The sequence below is a fragment of the Diplotaxodon limnothrissa genome, linkage group LG14 (genome assembly GCF_057381915.1).
Source record: "Diplotaxodon limnothrissa isolate DT_005_m linkage group LG14, D_limnothrissa_male_GT1.1, whole genome shotgun sequence".
NCBI classification, from domain to species: domain Eukaryota; kingdom Metazoa; phylum Chordata; class Actinopteri; order Cichliformes; family Cichlidae; genus Diplotaxodon; species Diplotaxodon limnothrissa.
In genome coordinates, this window is record NC_140609.1 from 35,130,479 (window position 1) to 35,154,381 (window position 23,903).

General features: G+C 42.0%; 1 protein-coding gene across 2 annotated transcripts in view; it reads left to right on the forward strand.

Moving 5' to 3' along the window:
- nectin1b (nectin cell adhesion molecule 1b) overlaps positions 1-23,903 on the forward strand; it is a 161,191-nt gene that overhangs the window by 49,272 nt on the left and 88,016 nt on the right. For both annotated transcript variants that reach the window (XM_085371000.1, XM_085371001.1), the window contains exons 2-5: positions 4,055-4,426; positions 6,097-6,396; positions 7,938-8,055; positions 12,258-12,409. In XM_085371000.1, coding sequence (XP_085227126.1) covers positions 4,055-4,426; positions 6,097-6,396; positions 7,938-8,055; positions 12,258-12,409 — 942 coding nt within the window. The remainder of the gene's footprint in view (positions 1-4,054; positions 4,427-6,096; positions 6,397-7,937; positions 8,056-12,257; positions 12,410-23,903) is intronic.

Genomic DNA, 23,903 nt, shown 5'->3' on the forward strand with positions numbered 1-23,903 from the left:
GCTATGTGCCAATTGTGAGGAGGGAACCTGTGACCACCAGGACTGTTAGGAGGTGGTCAGAGGAGGCAATAGCGGAACTACAGGGCTGTTTCGAGGTGACCGACTGGGAAACACTCTGTGAGCCTCACGCCGAGGACATCAATGGGCTTACTGAGTGTATCACAGACTACATAACTTTCTGCACCGACTCCATTGTTCCAGCTCAGACTGTTCATTGTTACCCAAATAACAAGCCGTGGGTGACTAAGGACATCAAAGCCCTCCTCAACAACAAGAAGAGGGCTTTCAGAGGGGGCAACAAAGAGGAGGTGAGGAAGGTCCAGGTGTTACTAAAGGACAAGATCAGAGAGGCTAAGGACAATTACAGGAGGAAGCTGGAGTGGAAACTCCAGCAGAACAGCATGAGAGAGGTGTGGAGGGGCATGAAGACCATCACTGGATTCAGGCCAACCAACAGCAGGGGAGCTGAGGGAGGTGAGAATAGAGCCGACGAGTTGAATCTGTTTTTCAATAGATTCGACACCACAGTGTCTGCTCCCACCCCCACAACCTCACCTGCAGTCAGCCTGGAATCCAGAGCCACACCACTGTGCCAGCCTCTCTCTTCACATGTTGCCTCCTGTGAGATTCCTGACACCCCTCCCCCACCCATCACCTTCACTCAATACCAGGTTGAGATGCAAATGAGGAGACTTCACTCAGGCAAGTCTGCTGGACCAGACGGAGTGAGTCCCCTTGTCCTCAAGGCCTGTGCCCCCCAGCTGTGTGGAGTCTTTCATAAACTGTTTATGCTGAGTCTGAGTCTGCAGAGGGTCCCGGTGATGTGGAAGACATCATGCCTCGTCCCTGTACCAAAGACGCCTCGTCCCAGTGGCCCCCAGGATTACAGGCCCGTGGCACTGACCTCCCACATCATGAAGACCCTGGAAAGGCTCATCCTGGACCAGCTGCGACCCATAGTAAGACCACATCTGGATCCCCTTCAGTTCGCTTATCAGCCTCGTCTCGGAACAGAGGACGCCATCATCTACCTGCTCAATCGTGTCTACACCCATCTGGACCAGCCGGCGAGCACTGTGAGGGTCATGTTTTTTGACTTTTCCAGTGCTTTCAACACCATCAGGCCGACCCTCCTGGGTGATAAGTTAGCAGCGATGCAGGTGGATGCTTCTCTGGTGTCCTGGATTGTTGATTACCTGACAGGAAGACCACAATATGTACGTCTCCCACAGTGTGTGTCTGACAAGGTGATTAGCAACACAGGGGCACCACAGGGGACTGTCCTCTCCCCCTTCCTCTTCACCCTCTACACCACAGACTTCAGCCACTGCACAGAGACCTGCCATCTTCAGAAGTTTTCTGATGACTCTGCGGTGGTTGGATGCATCAGCAGGGATGATGAGACAGAGTACCGGGCTGTGGTCGACTCCTTTGTCACGTGGTGTGAGCAGAATCATCTGCAGCTCAACGTGGCAAAGACCAAGGAACTGATCGTGGACTTCAGGAAGACCAGGAAACACTTGACCCCTGTTTCAATCCAGGGGGTCAGTGTTGACATTGTGGAGGACTATAAATACCTTGGAGTACACATTGACAATAAACTGGACTGGGCTAAAAACACCACAGCACTTTACAGGAAGGGCCAGAGTCGTCTCTATTTTTTGAGGCGACTGAGGTCCTTCAACATCTGCCAGAAAATGCTGAGGATTTTCTATGAGTCTGTGGTGGCCAGTGCGATCCTCTATGCTGTTGCATGCTGGGGGAGCAGGCTGAGGGTCGCAGATGCCAACAGACTTAATAAACTGATCCGTAAGGCCAGCAATGTTGTGGGGATGGAGCTGGACTCCCTCAAGGTGGTGTCGGAGAGGCGGATGCTGTCCAAGATAAAGACAATGTTGGATAACACCTCCCACCCACTCCATGACATGTTGGTCAGTCACAGGAGCTCGTTCAGTGAGAGACTGAGATTACCGAAAAGCACCACTGAACGACACAGGAAATCATTCCTGCCTGTGGCCATCTCCCTGTACAACGCATCCACTTAACACACTGTTTGCTGCTATAACTACACATGTTTCTTTTCCAAATATTTATTTATAAGTGACTTATGTATGTATGTATGTATATATATGTATATATTGTACTATTCTTAGTTAGCGTATTGTCTGTCTTGTCTTAATGTTGGTTTAAAATGGAGCGCTGTAACAAAAAATAATTTCCCCCAGGGATCAATAAAGTATTCTGATTCTGATTCTGATTCTGATCAGACTTCACCTGGAAACGACCATAAATTGTAGCACGAGATAACAAAGAAGTGTTGAAACAACAGGATGTAGGTGCCCTGCAATGGCACATCTGTTCAGACTGCTGACACTGCAGAGCTAAGAGCAGGTTTAAGTGAAACTTGTACTTGTTTGTTATCCATGAAGAAGACCTATTACTACAGATTATAAAAAGAAACCAAAAAAATGCACTAGTTACCTTCAGCATTAATTTCAATTCAATTTTATTTATGTAGCGCCAAATCACAACAACAGTCGCCTCAAGGCGCTTTATATTGTAAGGTAGACCCTATAATAATACATACAGGAAACACTTGGCGACAGTGGGAAGGAAAAACTCCCTCTGAACAGGAAGAAACCTCCGGCAGAACGAGGCTCAGAAAGGGGCGGGGCCATCTGCTGCGACCGGTTGGGGAGAGAGAAGGAAGACAGGATAAAGACATGCTGTGGAAGAGAGACAGAGATTAATAACATGTATGATTCAATGCAGAGAGGTCTGTTAACACATAGTGAGTGAGAAAGGTGACTGGAAAAGAAATACTCAGTGCATCATGGGAATCCCCCAGCAGCCTACGCCTATTGCAGCATAACTAACGGAGGATTCAGGGTCACCTGATCCAACACTAACTATATGCTTTAGCAAAAAGTTTTAAGCCTAATCTTAATTAGGCTTAAAACTTAATGTATTCTTTTTCAACTAATCAGTTATTCAGTTTGGAAAAATTGCTGCTCGCACTGAATGACATCCCTGACTGAAATGACATCCATGTTGAGACTACAGATTGTGTCAAGCCAATAGATCCAAACCCCAAAATGTTCTGTTTATACTGATATAGAAAAAAGTATCAAATGATCAATTCTGACAGATCGGTATGTGTGAATAAGGGAGTGACTTGTGTAATTATTCTTCCTGTCACTTAATTTTCCATCTTATGCTTCCAGTTCTTAATAAAGGCATAGAGACTGTAAGGAACAGTTAATCCAAGGCTGATAACTGCTAATGTTAAATAAAAAGCAAAAACGCATTACAAAGAACGGTATTCAACAGTTCAGTTTAGCACAAGGTCAATATATGCATGAAAGACTAAACCGAAGGTCCATGTTCTCTAATTGACCTTTTCTTTTGCCACCATGCTCCGCACAGGCTTAGATAGTAAAGGAGGAGTGCCTAATTGCTGGGTTCTTTTAATACAGCTAATGTGTGTGTTCTCATTGTTTTGAGTGCTTACACAGGACTACACATTGTTTCTCCTAATAGGAGCTCCAGGCAGTCATTGAAGTATTTGTGAGTAAAAAGTAATTAAAATTACAATAGGCTACCCAGTGTGTTGCTGGGTAGGTGGAGGAGAGCGCAGCAGACGACGACTTGGCTCCAGCTCACTGCCCTTGTACTCATTCATTAGTGATGCATTGGTTCTCGCTCGGCCCTCCCATCTCATCAGAAACAGCACCTTTGTGGACAAAGGCAGGCTTGTATGGATGTGCCCATTAATAACAACTCCCACAGCTTTCGCACACAACCACCACCATGAACCAACTTGTTTTATGTATAGGGGGCAGATATAGTATCTGTGGCACACAGGTGCGTATGGTTGAATCCACGAGTCTGACTTCTGAGTGTTGTGCGTGCTTGTACTACCTAGGAGGCTGAATTGACTCCTTGACTTTCAGTGCATGTACTTGCTATTGACTGGAGTGCTTGCTTGGCCTTGGACACTTGTTAATCGTAATTAAATGTTTTTTTTCCTTTCCACCCCCCTCTTTGTGTCTAGCTGGCAGTGGACAGATGGTACAGATGGACACCAGTAAGTCTGGCTTCGTGGGTTCACAAGTGGAGCTGCGCTGCGTTTTCAGCAACAGTAATCCACCAGTCAAGATCTCCCAAGTAACCTGGCAGAAGCTTCTCAATGGCACCAAACAGAATGTGGCCATCGCCAACCCGGCCCTGGGTGTGTCTGTGCTGCCGCCCTTCAAGGAGCGGGTCAGCTTCAAACATGCAGCTGTTCGTCATCGTACTCCCTCATTGGAAGACACCACAATTGTGTTCTCCAACCTGCAGCTGTCCGACGAGGCTGCCTACATTTGCGAGTATACCACATTTCCTGCAGGCAACCGTGAGAACATGGTCAACCTTACTGTGTATGGTAAGAACTGCACTGATTTTAATTCTGCTTTAATCTGTAATTTGAAAGGAACATTTTTTTTCCTAATCTGGTTTTAGCAGTTCTGTAGGGATCTAAATCTTAGTAATCTAATCTCTCATTGTTTCCCATTCTCCAGGCTTGTGTCTAGAATTTATCCAAGACTTATCTCCAATAAAGCAGTAGCTGAACATTCAAAACATGTTCATAATGTATATATGGACCTTTGGGTTTCTCATTAAAACTGTGAGAGATTTCATTAATGGCAGTAATATTCCCAAAACGCTGCCTGATAAACATCCATCTTCAAGACGTCTACATTTAAGAAAGGCTAAATTGTAGCGAGATCAAATTATTAAGCTTAATCCACCGAGTGAATGGGAACATTTAAAATGACCAGCTTCTGGGAAACAGAAAGTATGTCTTTAGTGAGTGGAACAACCTGCCCAACATATTCTGTGACTTCTTACAAAGATCCTATGGAAAAAAAGTTAGTCACATATACTTCACTGGAAAAGTTACCTATCTTTAGAGTCAAGATAAGAGAGTAAAACCCCCCCCAAAAAAACAGGTTAAACGTCTGAACATCAGTTAAGGAGTTATTTCCTGGAGCACGCTTATGCTGGTCTGATGAACAATCAAAGGAATGAAAACCCTGTTGCTCAAATTTGGTGTCCTATTGACTTTGAAACAGATCAAACAGGGTCAACCTGACAACCTGAGTGAAAGGCTTAGTAAAAACATATTTACAGCTCTTCTCTTCGACGCCGGCTGCTTTCTATATGTTTGCTGAAGCTCTCGGTATAACTGTCCTCTTTGTTGTTGAAACTATTGAAGTTGCAGAGCAGCACCAAGAGCCACGTCAATGAATGATATATATATTGGTGAATTCCATATAACATGGGCCTAATAGCTTTTATAAAACAGGAAACTTTCGCAGAGGTTAGTTGATAAAAATGGCAGGTGAAATGGAAATCAATAGGAGCACTTCTGAGTGTATAATTTGGCTTGAATAGTAGTGTGGCAAAAAAAAGAGATGTAGTTTATCTTGGAAAGAGGCAGCTTTGAAAAGGTTGCGTGCTGACTCTGATTAGAGAGCTAATTAGAAATTAAGTGTTGGTTTGTGTTCTATTGAGCACCAGTAAAAGAAATAGCACTTGGCTTAAGTAGTCCCTGTTGCCGGGTCTTCTTAGTCAGCTCCGAGTCCCCATTTTGTGTCATTTGGCCTCCCAGGACTTTTTAGGCTTCAGTGACTCAGTTTTTAGGCTCAGTGAACATCAGGAACATGTGTGCAGATAACCAACCGGCAGCCTTCAAAGAGGCCTCTTTATAGCCTATCTCTTTCAGTTGTGCATTTGCTCAAGCTCAAGCCTGCCTTTTGATGTACTAAGAGTAGATTTCTGATTGGCAACTCACAAAGGATTGAAATTGGATGACTGCGCATTTGGATAGGCAAGTGGGTTCTACATCTGAGAGCTTTGAGGAGTGAAGGAAGAAAAACAATGTTATTTTCATCTCAGCTTCTTAGTTTAATTTACTTCAGGAAATTGATTGTTAGAAAAGCAGACAAGACTACACACTAAAATAAAATGGAAAGTGAAATTAAAAAATCAAGCTCATTCTTGAGTGACTCTTTTCTTCCTGAAAATAAATTTCTCCTTTCTACTCGGCAGCTCGGCCCATGACACGTATGACCTTGACGACCCCTACGATTGTGGCTAGGGCTCAGAAGCGTAAGATGACAGTTGCAACTTGTGTATCTGCGAATGGAAAGCCCCCAAGCGTGATCAAATGGGATACCAGGTTGAAAGGCGAAGCCACTTACCAGGAGACTCGCAACCAGAATGGGACAGTGACGGTCCGGAGCAACTATGTGGTGATACCGAGCCGCGAGACCCACAAACAGAAGCTCACGTGCATCGTCACGTACCGAAATGAGAGGATCACAGACAGCGTGGTGCTCAACGTTCAGTGTAAGACACCGCTCTCCTACTACTTCACTATTTTTTGTCTGTGCTTTTATTTTGTCCTGCATCCACGTGATGATTTTGTCACCAGATGACACCACTCAGCACAGTTTACACCAAAACAAAGGTTAATTACTAGAAAACAAATGAGCAGTAAACTACAGCGCCAGACTCAGTCTAAGCATGTTAGAAATCTATTTTTCCCCAGTTCTGTTGACATAACTTATAGAATCAATAATTAATAGAATGACTGAATAAACAATTATTCAAGACAAACACTATTTACCAAAAATGATGTATTTAGAGAAAAATCAATGCTTAAACAAGACCTGTTTTTCCATGTTGTGTTGGCAAGTGTGCAATGGTTCTTTTACACTGCTGTATTATTTGGATGACCAAAATTTTTAACCTTTTTTTCAAGATTCTGGTGTTTTCAAGCAATTATTATTAATATTATTTTTGCAAAAGTAGGCTTAGGAAATGTTGAAAAGTATCATTGTTATCATTAAAAAGATGAATAAATAAATAAAATTAAACCACACAACCTAAACAATAGCCTCCTAGTCTACTTTTAGGGTATATTACCAACAGTTAGTATTTGGTGCAGGGCTTTAGACTCAGTCATTAACAGCTGGCTGGTTCTGCCTTTCAGGTAGATGTAATGCCAGTTTTTGTTGCCACTATTTTCTCTTAAATTTTCAAAGTGAGACTTTGAAACAAACTCCACTGGAGCCTGTCCTTTTAAACGTTGTGGCAAAATGTATTCTATCATCCACTAGAAAAAAAACTTCAAAACACCAGACAAAGCTTCTTCTCTTCTTTATATATTACTTACAGGCATCTCTGCTCTCTTTTCTTCAACATCCATCTTGAATGTAGGGACAGAGCCAGCGGTTAACTGACTATTATGCTACCTGGCTAGATAGCATTATCCAGGATGGCATTCAGCTGTATAATTTTATAAATGTGCAGTTATTATTGCTACGATTGCTCATATGTCATACGTTTTCTTGTGCCTTAAGACAGGTAAATGTTCATTGATGTCTATATAATTGTTAGAACAGTGAGTAATGTGGGTGTTAATAGAATTAATAGGTGTCCTTTCTGAATAAGCACTCCAAAGTGCTCTAGGTGGCCAAAATCGTAATGCAGTTATGTTTATAATACATAAGCACAGTTGGCATTTTGTCTGTTTACCAGTAAAGCATTATTTGTATCATGCATTATCTGAAATTATTAGCAGTATACCATTAGATCCTGTGAACTCCTGACACTACTAGTCCATTTAATCTTTTATATGCAGTTTTCATGTGAATAAGTAGCATAAAGGTAAAAATTAAATGTGAAGAAGTAGATAATTTTTTCTTTTTTTTTAGATCATCTGGTCAAGACGATTTTTGATCCATTGTCTCAAGCTAATATGAGCTATCTGCTACTTTAAAGTGGACGGGTTTGGAAAGGCAAACTGCTAGTGTCCTTCAGCAAAGGCACAATAATAGAGCAGTGGATTATGAGGGATAACTGACAGGAGTGCTCTTTCCTTGCAGATGAACCCGAGGTGCAGATCGAGGGGTTTGATGGAAACTGGTACCTGAACCGTCAGAATGTTCAGCTGACCTGCAGGGCTGATGCTAACCCCCCTGTCACGATCTACCAGTGGAAACTGTAAGTATGGCTAAACCGTAACAAAACACCTTAAGGTTCAGAGGACGAGGCTGCAGGGATACACGCTGTTTTTCTCAGGTTAAATTTCTAGGGGAGGAAAAAAATGTTTATAGAGGGCTTACTAATGCAACGGGAGGCAATTTCACCGAATGGTCAAAGTGAACATTTGTTTCAAGGCATATATACAAGAAAGTAATCTTCAAAGATAAAAACACTGCTGCTTCCTTCATCCTCTCCAGAAATGTGTCTCAGTTTATTTGTTTGTTTGTTTAGAAAACGTGTAATGAAGATAAGACTAGGACCCAAGGCAGAGCACAATGGGCCTATTACAGCAGCAACATATACCCCTATCTCCCCGATGGTCACAGATAGTGGGAGATAAATGCAAACAGAACACCATTTGCTTTGCTTTTGGGGATGTGCTTTGAAGTCGGAGGGCCAGGATGCAGGTAGAGGGGTGAGAAAGCATCTTTGTTAGTGCTGTTGTGTTCTCTGAAGGGCACAGATGCAGCGGGTTGTCCCCGAGACAGTAAAGAGACGGCTGAAACTGAAGCTGAAGTGGGAGCCATGGATTAAGCCCACATACCGCAGGCCTGACATCAGGGCTTTCGCCTGAGAGCCTACCGCTGAAAATACAAAGGCTAGAACAGACACAAACATGATTTCGAGCTGTTGGAGAATTGCTAAGTAACCTCAGGTTTGATCTGCTCTAAGGAACAGCATGAAAAGTGGGCTTACAGAAATAATGAAGTAAGTACTGAGATATAAAAGAAATAAAAGTGAATGCATAACTGCCATAATTTTGACTGATCAAACCCCTCACTGCCTTTGAATATCAGATGCAAGTACCAAAAAAAAAAAGACGAGGAAAGAATAAAGAAGTAAAGTGGGTGCGGTTCTTCGGATATAAAGAGTATCACCTTTTTAAATTCAAGTATTATATTATAAAATTGAGAGATAAATGTAGCAATTTGTCCTTTAATTGCTTAGTAAAAGAAAGGTTGAGAAATATGTCAGTGGACTTGAGTGGATGTGGATTAATAGACCATTGTGCCCTCATTGTATCTACTCTACAGACGACTGCTGGATTTTAATGAGACAGAAGGGGTTTCTTTTTCTCCCGTTCTGTCTTATTCATAGATTTAGCTTTCAGGGTAGAAAGACTGATACTTACTGATATATAGACATAGCAGCAGAAGACAAAGACAAAATGGATATTCTGTTTGGCCTGTTTGGGTTTATTTTTTTATCAGAAGCAAGGCGAGATTTAGGGAGATAGAGGAAGATAGGAAGAGAAGAGGAGGCGAAGAGGAAGAGATGTTAAGAGATGTGATCTAGAAAGACGAGGGCACTGTGCTGACAGATAGGAGAGGACGGCCATTGCTGCACTGAAAATGAGATGCCAAATCTGTTGTGAAGGTTCCCCTGGGCTCCACTGTGGAGGTCAGCACAAGGCTGTGACGGAACGATCCAGAACAAGCTGGCAGGATTGCGTAACACTCAACTCCAAACACAGACATCTAAAAAGGAATTGAATATAGAAATTCCAAGAAAAAAACACTACATAAAAGGTTTATTTTATATATTTTTTATTTTGTGTTGTGTTCAAGTTACTGTTGGAACTATAATTAAAAAAAGTTTGCTTTTACTTTGCACAATCACTTTCTGCCTTCATATATAGTCCTTGAGGAAAGCATCTAAGCCTCTTTGATTTTTTTCTCTTGTTCTTAGAGCACATTGCCAGAGCTATTTCTCAAAATGGGTTAATGGGGAGCTTCACTCAAGTAGCTCAGCTAAAAAAAGGAATGCATCCTGTATGAACTGTGTTGTTTGTTTTTGAAATGTTTGTTCGTACGGCATCATTTCTGGAGTCTGTTTTAAGTGCACACAGCAGTTTTGAGTGGGCATTAGAACAATAAGTACAGGAAAGGTGAGCTAAAAACATGGCTATTCTTTCATACATTCAATTCACTACAGTTATGAGATGTTTTTAAAAGAAAAGAAAGTATTTCAAGCAGACGCATCATTTCCCGTTAAAAATAAAAATCTGTATTATTTAAAGTAAACTGCTGCATTCCACTGTGTGATTGCTGCAGACTTAATTAGCCAGCTTACTTATCTGTATTGTGAAAAATGTGATTCTATTAGTCATGTCAATGAAAGGCCACAATAAAACAACTGTTGGTTACATTTTTTGCTCACCAGTCAGTGTGAATAAAACCTGGAGAGCCCTCTAAATTATATTTAAGTTGTATAACAGCTTTGTACAACTACTTCTGCTTGAGCACTTACTAAATATTGCTCCTTGCTCCTGTTGCCTAGGGTTTCTCCAAAAAAATAACATTTCACGTTACACAAATTTAAAGTATAAGCGGACAGATGTGTGATTAAAAAGAGCAATCCTGTTAATCTCTTCTTTTAACTAAAATTAGGTTGTGATCTTATCAGTTTCCTATTACCAGTCCCATTAATTATTGGTAGTATGTTTTTCACCTCCACATAATGTTGTTAGTTGTTAAATGCTGCTGTTTGGCATTCTGTCCAATCACACACACACCTATATGCACACACATATCATATATATGCTTGCGCATGACTGGCTAGCGAGGGAATAGAAAATATACATAACTCGTAAGTTGTTTGTTAGTCTTTCATTTTTCTGGTTCCGCACACACGTGCACACGCAGACATGCATTCAAATGTCTGACACAAATGCAGACATCTTCGGTAGTGGCAGAGTCCGTGGTGAATCACAGTTTGCCGGCCTTTCATTTCTGCAACAAATCAATTGGGCTTTGCAGAACTCAGCATTTGATAGCGGCTCACAAGGTAACTGATTATTGAATCGTGACATACTGTATTGAGGGTTGTTTGTGGCTCCATTGCAATTGCTTTGCCAAGGTGGCCAATGAAAACAGCTCAGCCGCAGCTCTTTCTATTACTTTTGTTCTGAACTATGGACTTTTTGTTGCTACAAAACTATACTGTGGTATTTTTTTATATTTTTATTTTGCCTTGTTTTGACATTTTCTTCTGTCAGATAAATTTAACCACACGGAGATCAGCTATTTGTACTTAACATTTTTATTAAATACCTTGTCGGTGTGTCGTACGCCCTGTCATTGCAGAGCCTTGTTAAAAGCCTGTTAAGTGAACCTCAAGTGCTTGATGCGTGACCATTGTGAGCATGAAACTTAATATTGTTGCCTCGCCGTGATGTTATTTTGTTTTTCTCTCACTGTAATGAATAGGAGCACTACATTGTTTTTGATGTTCTTGCACACCTGCACTTCTCAGTGTGCCTTTCTGAGCCCACAGTAGTGGAGGAAATCTTTGCAGCATCCTTATTGATTAAAGAAACAACCAGCAGCTCACCTCAGTCAGACCAGGGGGCTCTTTAATATTATCATGATGTTTTGTAACTCTGCTCAAGCTGGGCCTATTCAGAGCAGGTGATGAGGCTAATTGAGGGAAACTCAACAGGAAACATCTAATTGTCGTGAAATTTGATGCCTTTTCTAGCCTGCGGGCTCCATAAAAAGGGTCCAGATAATACAATAGAGGCTTTGTTTGTTCATGATCCATGGCCTCAAAGTCTGCTGACCTGATCAAAGGACATGAGCAAGTCTGAACACAGTAGAGATAGTGAACCATGAAGACAAACACCTCAGGCAGGAGAAACAGGCTGCAGTTCTCAATGACAGCACAGCATTTGGTAGATTCTGCATTTATCGCTTGATCAGCTGCCTCTCCTGACAGCTCCCCTGAGTTTTGACTTCAGCCATGTGTGCTGTGCTGTAGTTTAGGAAGGAAGCCCCCCCCCCCATCCCCTTTACCCCCTACAATCCTCTCCTCTGCCACTGCTTTGTATTCCACGTGTCAAAAAGTCCATGTCCTCAGGCATCAGCTATATCTTACCTGTTTGGACCTGCTGGGATTCCCTGTCCTCATAATTTTGTTTGGACTTGATGGATGATGGCTGAAATATAGCACTGTCAAATATTCTTGGTATTTATCTCACACCCACACCCACATCCAAGTTTGTTTGGCACTAGAGACTGTATTTTTTATGCGCTTTGAATTGCTTTGCTGCATCTGGGAGGGTTTTTTTCCTTTTTTTTCAGTGGTCTGGAGTAATTCTGCCTTTTTATGGCATCTGCATTATTGTTCCTCTCTCTTTTTCTCTCTCTCTTTCATCGCAGTTTGAATGGCTCCCTACCCAGCAATGTGGAAATCAAGAACAACACCTTGTTCTTCAAGGGCCCTGTGACCTACGACTTGGCTGGGACGTATGTCTGTGACGCTACCAACGGCATCGGGACTCGCACCGGCATCGTGGACGTCAACATCACAGGTAGGCTGATTAAGCTGGTCATTTCTCTCTCTCCAGTAACTCTGGCATGGCCTGATCAGTGCAGTAGCCCTCTAAAAATTCAGTCAGAAAGGATCAGACCCCCTTCTGCCCAAATAAACACAGCTATCAGTGCACATGCACATACCAGGTGATTGCAGCAGATCGCCTGCGTAGTTTCAATGTGGATCCAGCTTGCCTTAGTTGTGGGGCACCCTGCTGAACAGTATGGCAGGTTGGGTGAAAAAAAAAATCCTCTCTGTTTGTGTATCAGACTTTCACACACTGTGAGAACCACCGCCCCCCTCCCGACCTGCCCTGTTACACATCCAAGCACATGTGTGGGAGCAACATAAAGCAGGTCTATTATCAGTGCCTAAAATAACATCAAGGAAATTGGGGGTTTGAGGTGAGGGTACTGTATTGATCATAGTTTGCTTGCATCATGCTCACATCTCTCTGAGCTCTGTGCTAGTTCTTTTGTCTCCTCTTCTTCTTCTTCTTGTCTTCTGGGGAAAACAAAATGCTGAACAAAACTGATTCAGTTTCCTTGTATTCCACATAATTGTTGGCACACACGCACTGTGGTTCCTCTGGGTTCTTATCCATAGGAGACGATATTATGCCCTCAAAGCCCCAACTGCAATATATGCCAGATCTGACCTTGCTAGACAGACTACAAATGTGGAGATCATCTATTATTGCTACCAGCTGTGTGCGTGTGGTATTGGGAGACTGTCACAGTTTTGCTCTGGTCAGACTGGAAAGTCTTTTCCCCTTTGCTCTCTGCGCTGCTTGGTTTCTGGGAAGCCGAGGTGTTCTAACTTGCATTGCTTTGCATGTTGACTCATGTTGTGTCTCTGGAAACGCTCTGCTTGGTGTGAAGTGAACAGCTGCGCCTTACAGTATCATTGCATACCTTTTTTTTTTTCTGTTTCCTCTCTTTCAGTGTGTTATTCTCTGCTGGTAAGGGTAAGGCTAAGACAAAGAAGCTTTGTAGGATGTTGTGTGATGTCATTACCTGCATTGTGAGGAGTTGCCCTCCCAAAGCAGATGGGCTAGTAGCGTTATAATAGAGGTTTCAAAGGAGTCGGAACAGGCCTTTCTTAGGAAATCGCTGTGCACCAGCTTGTATTGAGTAACTGGGTTCCAAGGAGATGTACTGTTTGGCATAAAGTACTGTACCCCCTTTTGGAAAGGCAAAACAAAGGCACCAAAGTAATTTTCTATTTCTTCTTTTTCATTGATTGCTTAAATTAACAAACCACATTGCTACTGTCCCAGTAGTCTTTCTGTTTATTCTCATCATTTGTCTATATAATTGTATCGAGTGAGTGAGGTGAACAATGCGTGGGTACACGATGTGAGTGCGTTCGCTTTCAGGTCGCCTCCATGCAAAATTGGAATCTAAGCATTCTGCTTTGTTTTTGTCTTTGAACCTTTTGAGTTTTGAAGAAGTTTGCACTGTGCTCAGTAGCAGGTTAGAGGAAGCAAAATGACTAATTCCGAGGCTGTGAAAATACATTTGGTTCTCAGTAGTAGGTCATTGTTCCTTTCTGTCACTCTGCATGTTTACAAATAATGAATGTGCTTCATTATTACAGTTATTACATATAATTATGCATTAAAACTAATTATTGAATTTTTTCTACTTGACAGTTAGATTGTCACTTGATATTTGTAGCTTTAATAACTGCCGCCAAAGAAAAACTATATTATCAAAGATTAAATGCCACAAAGCACCCAGTGGTCTGTTTGCCGTCTCTGTAGTAACACACTGGCTGAATATATTGTTGTTCTGTACTATTTGATGGCAAAAGTTCCTGATTTCTTTTAAGGATATATTCTCAAAGGGTACCACACAAGTCTTAAAAGCATGTTGCCAGTTCCCATAGTAACAGTTACAAGTTAAAGGGAGAACAGCCAGATTCCCCCTGCGAAAGCACAGTTCAGAGCCTCAGCTCTGACATGAAGCCCCATCAAATTACACAATGCCTTATAAGCAACTCAGGTTGATTTGAAGCATTAATGCAGTTTCCTGCTTTAGGATGCACACAAAGGGCGACAGAGGCGGTCTCGTCCCCGTGTCTCGTACACTAGCAACATGGATATCTTGCAGTGGTGTGATGCATCTGCTTATGCGCTCTTTGCTGATGATGTGAAATTGATAGCATTCCCATGATAGTGTGTACTTTGTCACCAGAAACTCTGAGTTCAGTTAAGATAGTTCAGTTCGGTTCAGGAGACATTTGTGACTGCAGATCTGCACGGCTGACATGACTGAAAAGACCTTTACATGGGAACTTCAGGGTGTTCGCAACATTTCCTATTGACTTTTCTGAAGTGCTCTTTGCTGCCTTGACATTGGCGGTGCATAATGACCCAGTGGCGCTGGTGTAAGAAGTGTGCTGATGCTTCATTAACTTCAAAAAGCATCTTTGTGCTTTGCAACTTCAAAGAGGTCTGGCTGAGACATAGCAGGTGAGAGAGCCCACTGCTGGCTGCTGTTCATGGCTGCACCATTAGGCCTCAGTAATCCTAGCTAAGTGTACTGTGCTGAAAAGGACCAAACCACTATCTTCGGCACATTTGTTCAGAACATCATATAGCTGCTAGAGCTGCCAGATTTTTTTTGACCAGTGAAAACACAAAATAATAATTTATTTCCCTTGTTAAAAGCCCATTTTAATGGTCTTTGAACATGGAGACTCCCAGGAGAGTTTTGTGTTACTAGAGTCAATAAATCATCATTGTTCCTGGTCTTTTTGTCCTTTATTAAACTCTATCATTGACAAATATGACACCCAAGCAATCTTGTCACTATTATACATAATTTTGTCCATAGAAAGATTTATCCATATGCATACGTTTGTTTGTTTTTTTCTGTTTTCAAGTTCACTTATAGATTGCCACCATAATATTCACCTGCTGTGGCGACAACCTTGCTTGATGTCAGGAAGATAAAACGTCCATGACGTCTCATTTGTATAGCAGAAAAGCTATTTTCCCACAGTGGAATGCAGCACACGTGGGGGATTTTAAGAAAGTGTGTTTTAATCAAACTACTCAGTTTTCATGGACAGATTGGTAGCTGCATAGCTGTCACCTATGCAGATAGCAGGGCCACAGAGCACCTTGTTTCAATTAGTTCTGGGATAGTGTTTGCTGCGGAGATGGCATCGACTATGGTCGAGTCACATGGGCTAAAATGGCTTTCTCCAAGGACATGTGTTCTGGAGAAATGGTGTCACTTGTCAGAATCTAATGAAGCACTCTCCTGGTTTAATCAATCCTCGCTCTCAGAAAAAGAGGTGGAAAGGAAGTCTAGGGGAAAAGGAAGAGAGGGAGGGGGAGGGATCTATAGCAAGGGAGATGAGTTTCATGTAATGGGCCTCTTCTTAGCAAATACCTCACTCATTTACATGCAGTTCAGAAATCTCCTGAGAGAAAGTTGACAAGTCGTCAGACCTGATTAATCAGCTAATTACCAACGGGTATCAGAGGCCGTGTTAAAAAATAGAGACAATTAAACAGCCTCACAATGTAAGTTATTTTGATGAATCCTTCTCAGCAGCCTTTAACTGTCTAATAGGAATGTCACTCAAGCAGTCACCCCTGTAAAATATTGCAGCTGAGAAAGCCACAGGAATAATGCGGTTAAACCTCAAAGATCCTCCCCAACTTAAGAGAGACAGAATCAGTCTTTCATTAAGATAATCAGCTTTTCCACCATCAGACTCTGTTTTTGTGCTTGGAACAAATCAATGCTGCCATCTTAAATTTCTTCCTAGAGCTTAATAAGTTCTGATTTGCAAGGATGGCCTTACAATTATGTCATTATCACCCCTGAGAAAGGATATGTGTGGTTTTATTCTTGGCAGCGCACAGTTTTGTGACATGTGGGAAAATTAGCTTCAGTGAGGGGGAAGTGCATTTGTTTACTCATTTTAACCTTGACTCACCCACACACCAGCACTCGTCTTTGAGAGATAGGGGCCAGAGTGAGTCAAAGACGTTGCATTATTCCAGCCATATTAGCAGGATCAGCTATGAATGATGATATCAGATCAGCTAGGGGTCAGCTAGTAATCAGAATCAGAATCAGAATACTTTATTGATCCCTGGGGGAAATTATTTTTTGTTACAGTGCTCCATTTTAAACCAACATTAAGACAAGACAGACAATACGCTAACTAAGAATAGTACAATATATACATATATATACATACATACATACATACATACATAAGTCACTTATAAATAAATATTTGGAAAAGAAACATGTGTAGCTGTAGCAGCAAACAGTGTGTTAAGTGGATGCGTTGTACAGGGAGATGGCCACAGGCAGGAATGATTTCCTGTGTCGTTCAGTGGTGCTTTTCGGTAATCTCAGTCTCTCACTGAACGTGCTCCTGTGACTGACCAACATGTCATGGAGTGGGTGGGAGGTGTTATCCAACATTGTCTTTATCTTGGACAGCATCCGCCTCTCCGACACCACCTTGAGGGAGTCCAGCTCCATCCCCACAACATTGCTGGCCTTACGGATTAGTTTATTAAGTCTGTTGGCATCTGCGACCCTCAGCCTGCTCCCCCAGCATGCAACAGCATAGAGGATCGCACTGGCCACAACAGACTCATAGAAAATCCTCAGCATTTTCTGGCAGATGTTGAAGGACCTCAGTCGCCTCAAAAAATAGAGACGACTCTGGCCCTTCCTGTAAAGTGCTGTGGTGTTTTTAGCCCAGTCCAGTTTATTGTCAATGTGTACTCCAAGGTATTTATAGTCCTCCACAATGTCAACAGTATGTGTATGTGAACCTTTGGATGATTCCCCTTACAGCTTAGCAGCGCTAACTTTCATCTTCCTTTGTCAGAGCTGTGGCAGAGAGCTGCTTTAGAGAGCAGAGGTGCAGTCAGCTTTGCCACAGGGCTTTACCAGTTGGGTTAAACTGGATGGAGTGACAGCGTTCTCATCAATTTAGCAAGAAAGCGTGAGGATGGATCCTTCTGTAAGCACAGTCAACCGGTGCCAACATCTGTTCACGCTTCCCTGAACACGCAATAGTTGGCTGCCATGTGAGAAAATGAAGTTTAGAAAGAAGAGGTGGGGGAGAAATCCTAGTCATGTGCCAAAATTATTTGAATAAAAAAAAAAAATAGTTAGACATGTATAGGTAATGTATTTATGTCACTGAAGGAGAAATTTGAGTTCGTCTGTCTGATTTTTAAAATTTATTTCCAGCCAGACAGCATCGGGGAAGTGAAAGAGGAAGAGAGGGCATGAAACTGTTTACAGGCCTTTATGTAACAGCCTGTGTCAAATTCTAGTGTTCACTGGTTGTCACTTCTTCTTTCCTTCTAGTCCTACAACACTATAATGTGCAAAGACAGTAACACACAGTGATAGTGAGAGAAGGTGACATTGATTTAAGAAAAAAAAGGCCTATGTGGTTTTTTATTTACATTTCTTCTTCACCGGAAGCAAATGAGGTTATTGTCAGGAGAATTCAGTATGCCTATATAATGATTGTGAATGCTTACCCGCCAGGTTGGCAGGAAAGCAGCAGCGGGTAATGGGAAATAGCACAGGGAGCTTCCTCAGCATAAATTTAAATTACTGACAAGAAGATGCTATCTGAGCCGACATTAGATCTTTTAATTGCCTTAAATATTATCACGACTCTAACTGGTTGTGAAACACACCCTTAAAAATGTACTTAACTTCACTAGTCTAGATTGTTGCAAGATATTTTTTCTAAAATTTGATCTCTCAATTTTTTTTTTCCGCATAGGAAATTAACAGCTCAGGATTTAACATCCGGATTTAAAAAACAAGAAAAGAAAGAAAGAAAAAGATTAAAAATTTTTAATCACTCCTATTGGATTAAAAGTCTACTAAAACCTTATTGATTCTTCACTGTTATATTCCAGTTTCCATTACTGAAAGAGTCTTTGTAACAAAATATACCAAAAATAATCTTAAACTCACTTCAGTGACTTTGGGAAGATTTCAGCTTACATGTGTATTATTTAAAATACTTTACTGTCTCCGCATAACAGTAAATTCCAGTAGATAATGTAGTTTATTTTTAGCAGCTGTGAAACAGACATGGCGGTCAGTCCATTGCTGCAGGATCTGTTGGTTTTCTCAATGTGATAATGTGGCGATCGGTCAGTGTAATAAAACTTGCGAGACTACGGCAAGAACATCCTTGAATAAAACAAGTAATGCACCATATATTACTGACATCTAACAGCAGTGCCACTACGTGCAGCCATTTGTCTCTTTCTTTTCTCTGACAGAGACAAGAGACATTATGATGTCAGCTTTGCAAAGGCTCCTCTAGCTATGTGAAATTTGTTTGTCTTCGCCTGTCATGGTGGAGTCTGTCTCAATCTGTGCGCTATAGCACATTGCGCTTCTCACATCGCCGCCTGCATTATTCATAGATTCAAAGGCCACATGTGTATATCCTGTATATTATTACACTGTCACTTCAAGCAGATGCAGGTTAAGGGAGCATTTTGAGGATCTTGGTCTTCTGCTCCCTTTGCTAGCTTGTTATCACCCTTGAACTTCCTGCTTCTGCAAACCTACAAGGGTTTTGGTGTGCAGGCTGACAGAGTGACTTCTAGCCCCCACGTTCTCACTGCGGGGAGGGGGAGTTGCTCTTTGCTCAGATCCTGCCAAGATCACACCTCATTATCCAAATGAGACATTAGCATGGCCCGTTCCCTCGCTTGCACAGCATAGGCCGCCCCATAAAGTCTCTTCTGTGTTCTGTGCTGTGCCAGGGGAAAGCACTGAGGGGGAAGATATTGTGGTTGCAGCTCATTTTGCATAAAATGGAGGAGGGAAGTGCTCACTGTGTAAAAAGAGTCTTTTTTTTTATATTTGGAGAAGAAGAGATAACCCGGCTGGAGATGTGAAATGCAAATGTCACCAGGGGAGAGCATGTGAGAGCAGAGCAGCTGAGATCGTAGTGATTTATCTTAACATTTGTTTCTGCATGGCTTGCTGTTTCTGCTCTCCGGAGGATATGCAGAGGAGAGGGATGTGGCAGACAGATGGAGCAGGGGGATTGGCTGAGCCCCTTCGGCCCAGCTCACCTCCTCTGTCCTCCTCCTCCCTGTCCACCCATGTGGTGTTGGATCTGTCACGCCTCCATGAGAGCCTGATGAAGTAGGTCAGACGCTGTCCCGGGGTCTGACCACTGGCTCCGAAGCTGCTGCTGCTGCTGTTGGTGATGCTTTGTGGTGACTCACTCATTACGCTCAAAAATAACAACAGGGGGAGAAAATAAAAGGGGGGGGACAGAGAAAAAGCACAGGGTAGGATGGTGTGGTAAACAAACAGCTCGCTGACCTCTTGCTGACTTAATACGTGCTAACATGCAGATTTGTTTGCTGCATGTCTGCTGACCCAATAACTCAGCTGCACATCACTTTGACTAAGCACTGCAGCCGCAGATGCAAATGCATTAATAATGTTACCTGCGTAAACATGATTTTTTTAAAAGAGTTGCATTGGCATTTAGATGCTGGTGTAAATATTCATTGCTCATTAAGGGTGCATTAAAAATGATTATTGCCCCGTAGCGCAAAATGACGGATATTATACTTGCAAGAGGACCAGCTTGCTTTCTGAAATGTTCTGGCGCGCCAGTATTTTCCTGTACTTTCAAATGCGACCTTCATGTCGGATTACTGTTATAATAGTCATAACAATGGCGGCTTTGTTTATTTCAACTACAAATAACCATATATGAAAGCAGAGAGTCGGTGGTGTGAATTCTTGGTCTCAGTCAGAGATGACACGCTGTTTCTGCTGAGAGGAGATGAAAACAAGAAACAGTCGCTGTTTTTCTGACTCGATGGTCCTGCAAGTTGCTGCATGTTCACACGTTGAGGCTACAGATGATGTCACCCGTGTTTTGATTCCAGTAGTTTCACAGCATTGTCTCCTCCAGCATATCCCATCCTTCTAACCCACTGGTTTTATGACAGGGAATTGGATTTGAATTTGTGGGAAGCTTTTAATGGCACAAGTGAGATGAGCTTGTGTCTCCGAAGTCAGTGGAAGCAAAAACAATCTATAGTGACAAACGGGAAGAAATGGCAGCTATTGGGAGGGAATATCTGATAGGCTGAAAAAGAGATTTGCCCCAGCCGCAACTCTCAAAGCAGCATGTTAAATTCCTGTCAGTGATGAGCTTTTATTCGTCGTGGCAGCATCACATTTCCATGACTTCAAAACCACTGGCAAATTCAGACAAGAGAGGTAATGAGGATCTGTTAAATCAGTGAATTAATGTGTCTTCTCTGATTGTGCCCTTCCTCACTCACTCACTCGCTCATTATGCCATTCTTTATTTTGTGTTGTCACTCCTCAAGCTCTTAAGGCGTTTGCTCAATCGTTTTCCTTGTTGCCACTCCTCAACTTCTTAGAGTAGCCCTCTATGTTCTTCCTCCTTTAGTCATATTAAAACACCACTCCCAGCGCCACTCTTTGAAAATCCTCTCTCATTTTCCCAGCTTCTTTCATAACCTTGTCCAAGTGATTGCGCTAAGTCTCAGGAATGTTTTTACCTGTCTCTCCTCCTTTTTTTTCATGTGCAGACATGACTGGAGCACACCCAGTAACAGTATCTGCAGGACGGAGTTATGAAACTGTTTCTCTCACTTTAAAGCCCCCTCTGCTTTCTACAATCATTTCCCGCACTATCTCCGAGCATCTGCTGCTTCTACATTGAAATGCAAACCCCTGCTCAGAATACATGTTGTTTTCTGAAGCCACAAATCATTTTTATTACAAAATATATATGCATGTATATTATATATACACAGCATTTATTCATTTTTTTTCTTAAGTCTCACTTGTGTTTTGCACAAATGACTCAGATGAGAAGCTCTCATTGCGTTGTGAAGAAAACATATTGTGTCACTTGGGTATTTGGAGGTAGTAAATCATCCACTTGATCATGTCAGATGTGAGGGTTCAGAGTGGTATGAATAACCCAATACGAAATGGCATTGTTGTTAGAGTAGCTGTAAGATTTCCTGTTATTTTTTCCCCCCTGTATAAATCTATCGTGCCTCTGGATTGAATTATAGTCTTTCACAGCACATCCTTCCACCTATTAATCTCAATACTACATTTTATTCGTTGCAACTAAAAGTTCCCCCACTATCTGCATTTTTCCTCACGGGTGTTAATAGACATTGCCTTTTACAGCGTGGAACAGTATCAGGGCCATTGTTGTGCTGCTGAGGTCTTTTTTGATCTGTCCATTGGCAGGTAATGCCGGCAGCGAATACGCCTCCTCATTTTTCTGTGCTGTCAAACACCTACATAACCCAGCCATTCATTTCATTTATTTTTGGATTATATAAGGTGATTAGCTTGCACCCTAGCTGCTCTAATTTAACATAAATTCACAGAGTCCGTGAACTAGACAAAGCTGCTGTGCTGGAGATATGTTCACGTATGCACATGGCTGGTGGTGTGATTTCACAGAGGGATAAGCACAGAGAGGAAATGCGCTGGGTAACATGGTGAGAGCAGACAGTCCTCTTTGCCAACACGGCGTTTTAAGTTGCAAAATAGATGAGCAATTTCTGGTCTTTCTGAGTTCCTCTCTCTCCCTTAAAGTGCCCCAAACACAGAGCTGAAGCTATCTAAAAACATCAGTAGTCCTCCTTCCATTGCCGCTCCAGTAAAACAACTTAATACCTCCTTTCGAAAACGCAATTTGTTGTTTTTGGTGCAGCAGCTTGCAAAGCTTCCTCCAGGCTGGATACACCAGCCTAAAACCCACAAAAAATACCTGGAGGTTTACAACCTCTTTCGTGTCTGTGCTTTTTTTTTTTTTTAAATGAACACTTGTACAGTTATTAGTGTTGACATTCACATTCGGCAAATACGAGTGTCAGAGGTAGCTTCGCTTGATGCTTTATAGCAATGAAGATGGCAGGGATCACCTTCTTTCACTGCTGCTATTCTGCAATTTAAATGCTCTGTCCTTATGTTTTTCACCTCTTTAAATGATGGTAAATATGGAGTCTTGGCAACCTTTGAAATGCAGTACAATAATCTCCCTAATTAAGATTGAATAAGGGGACTGATGAGAGCAAAAACAGATCCTAGTTACAGACGAGGGCAGTGAAGGGGAGAAGAGAGGATTACAGGAGAATATTTTTCCTTTTCTCTTTGCCCCTTCAATCCTCTGGATTTTCACCCGTCTTTGGACTTGGTGAGAGGAAGTGTTCTCTAGCAGGGGTGACCTGGCTCTGCTCTCTCATTGATGTGTGTAATGAAGGCCTGTGTCTGAATAATCCCATTAGGTGGTCAGATTAAAACCTGAGCTGATATTTGAGACTGTGCCCGGCACGGCTATAGAAATTGGAGAGCTTTGCTGTCGGCCCTTGGAGAAAGGGTCCAGATGAAGAGCGGCTACCGAGAGCGACCGTGTTTGGGCGGTCTCGTCTGTAGACTGATAAAGTGCCATTGTAATTAAAGCAGAGCGGAAGGCTTTAGTAGCTTCCTAACTTCACTCACTACCATCATTTTATACTTGAATTAGGTTTGAGATTCATCATTTCCAGTAAAGAGCATTTCTCACCATGTGTAATGGCTTTGATTCACCCGTTAAGGGCAATAATTTGAAAAAGATTTTCTGCTTAAGTGGGAAATTTGTCTTTTTTGTGTTGCTTGATGAGGATGGCTTAGATTTGCTGTTATTGCAGTGGTGTTCTGATTCACCTCTATCCGACTTACTGATTACGCGTGGGGATAATGTATCTCCAAGGAACATTTAGGATTGCTCAACGTAAACCTTCATTTTTGTTCAATTATCACCCATTACTTGTAAATGAGCTTCAAATTTCAGAAAGACACTTTGCCCATGCATATTTTCCCCACCCCTGTTAGATCAACACACATACAATTCTGATCTCGGTTGTTGCCTTTAAAACCTTTAATAAGCACCATAAATCATTTGTGTGCATGTTGTACAGACTACAGCTGAAATTCAGTCGTAAAAATGTCATAAAATAAGAAACGCATCCTTTTTCTTTTCGAATACAGCTAACGTATTTAGTGTTATCAGTGTGTGTTACATTATCATGTGCCTAATGGGCGTGTAATTAAGCAGTAAGACTGGAAAGACAGTATCAGAAGGAAATGAAAAAGCAGCATGTATTTCACCTATATTGCTTTTCCCTGCCTTTTTTCGGACTTTACATACAATTCTCTGGTTTGCTCCGTGTGAACAGGAAGCTCATTCCTTTGTTTCTCACAGTCTCGTATTCCCTTCTTCCAGGCCTTTCCCACACCATTTGTTTAGTAGATGGTGTAACTGTGTTGTATCCCCCTACCTTTCTGTTGAGGATTCAGTGTTCACCATTGAAGTTAAATGTGCTTCTGCTCTGCCGGTTTACCTAAGCACTACCTATGCGCCTCAAGGCTTTGATCACATTTCAGATAAAAAGTCCC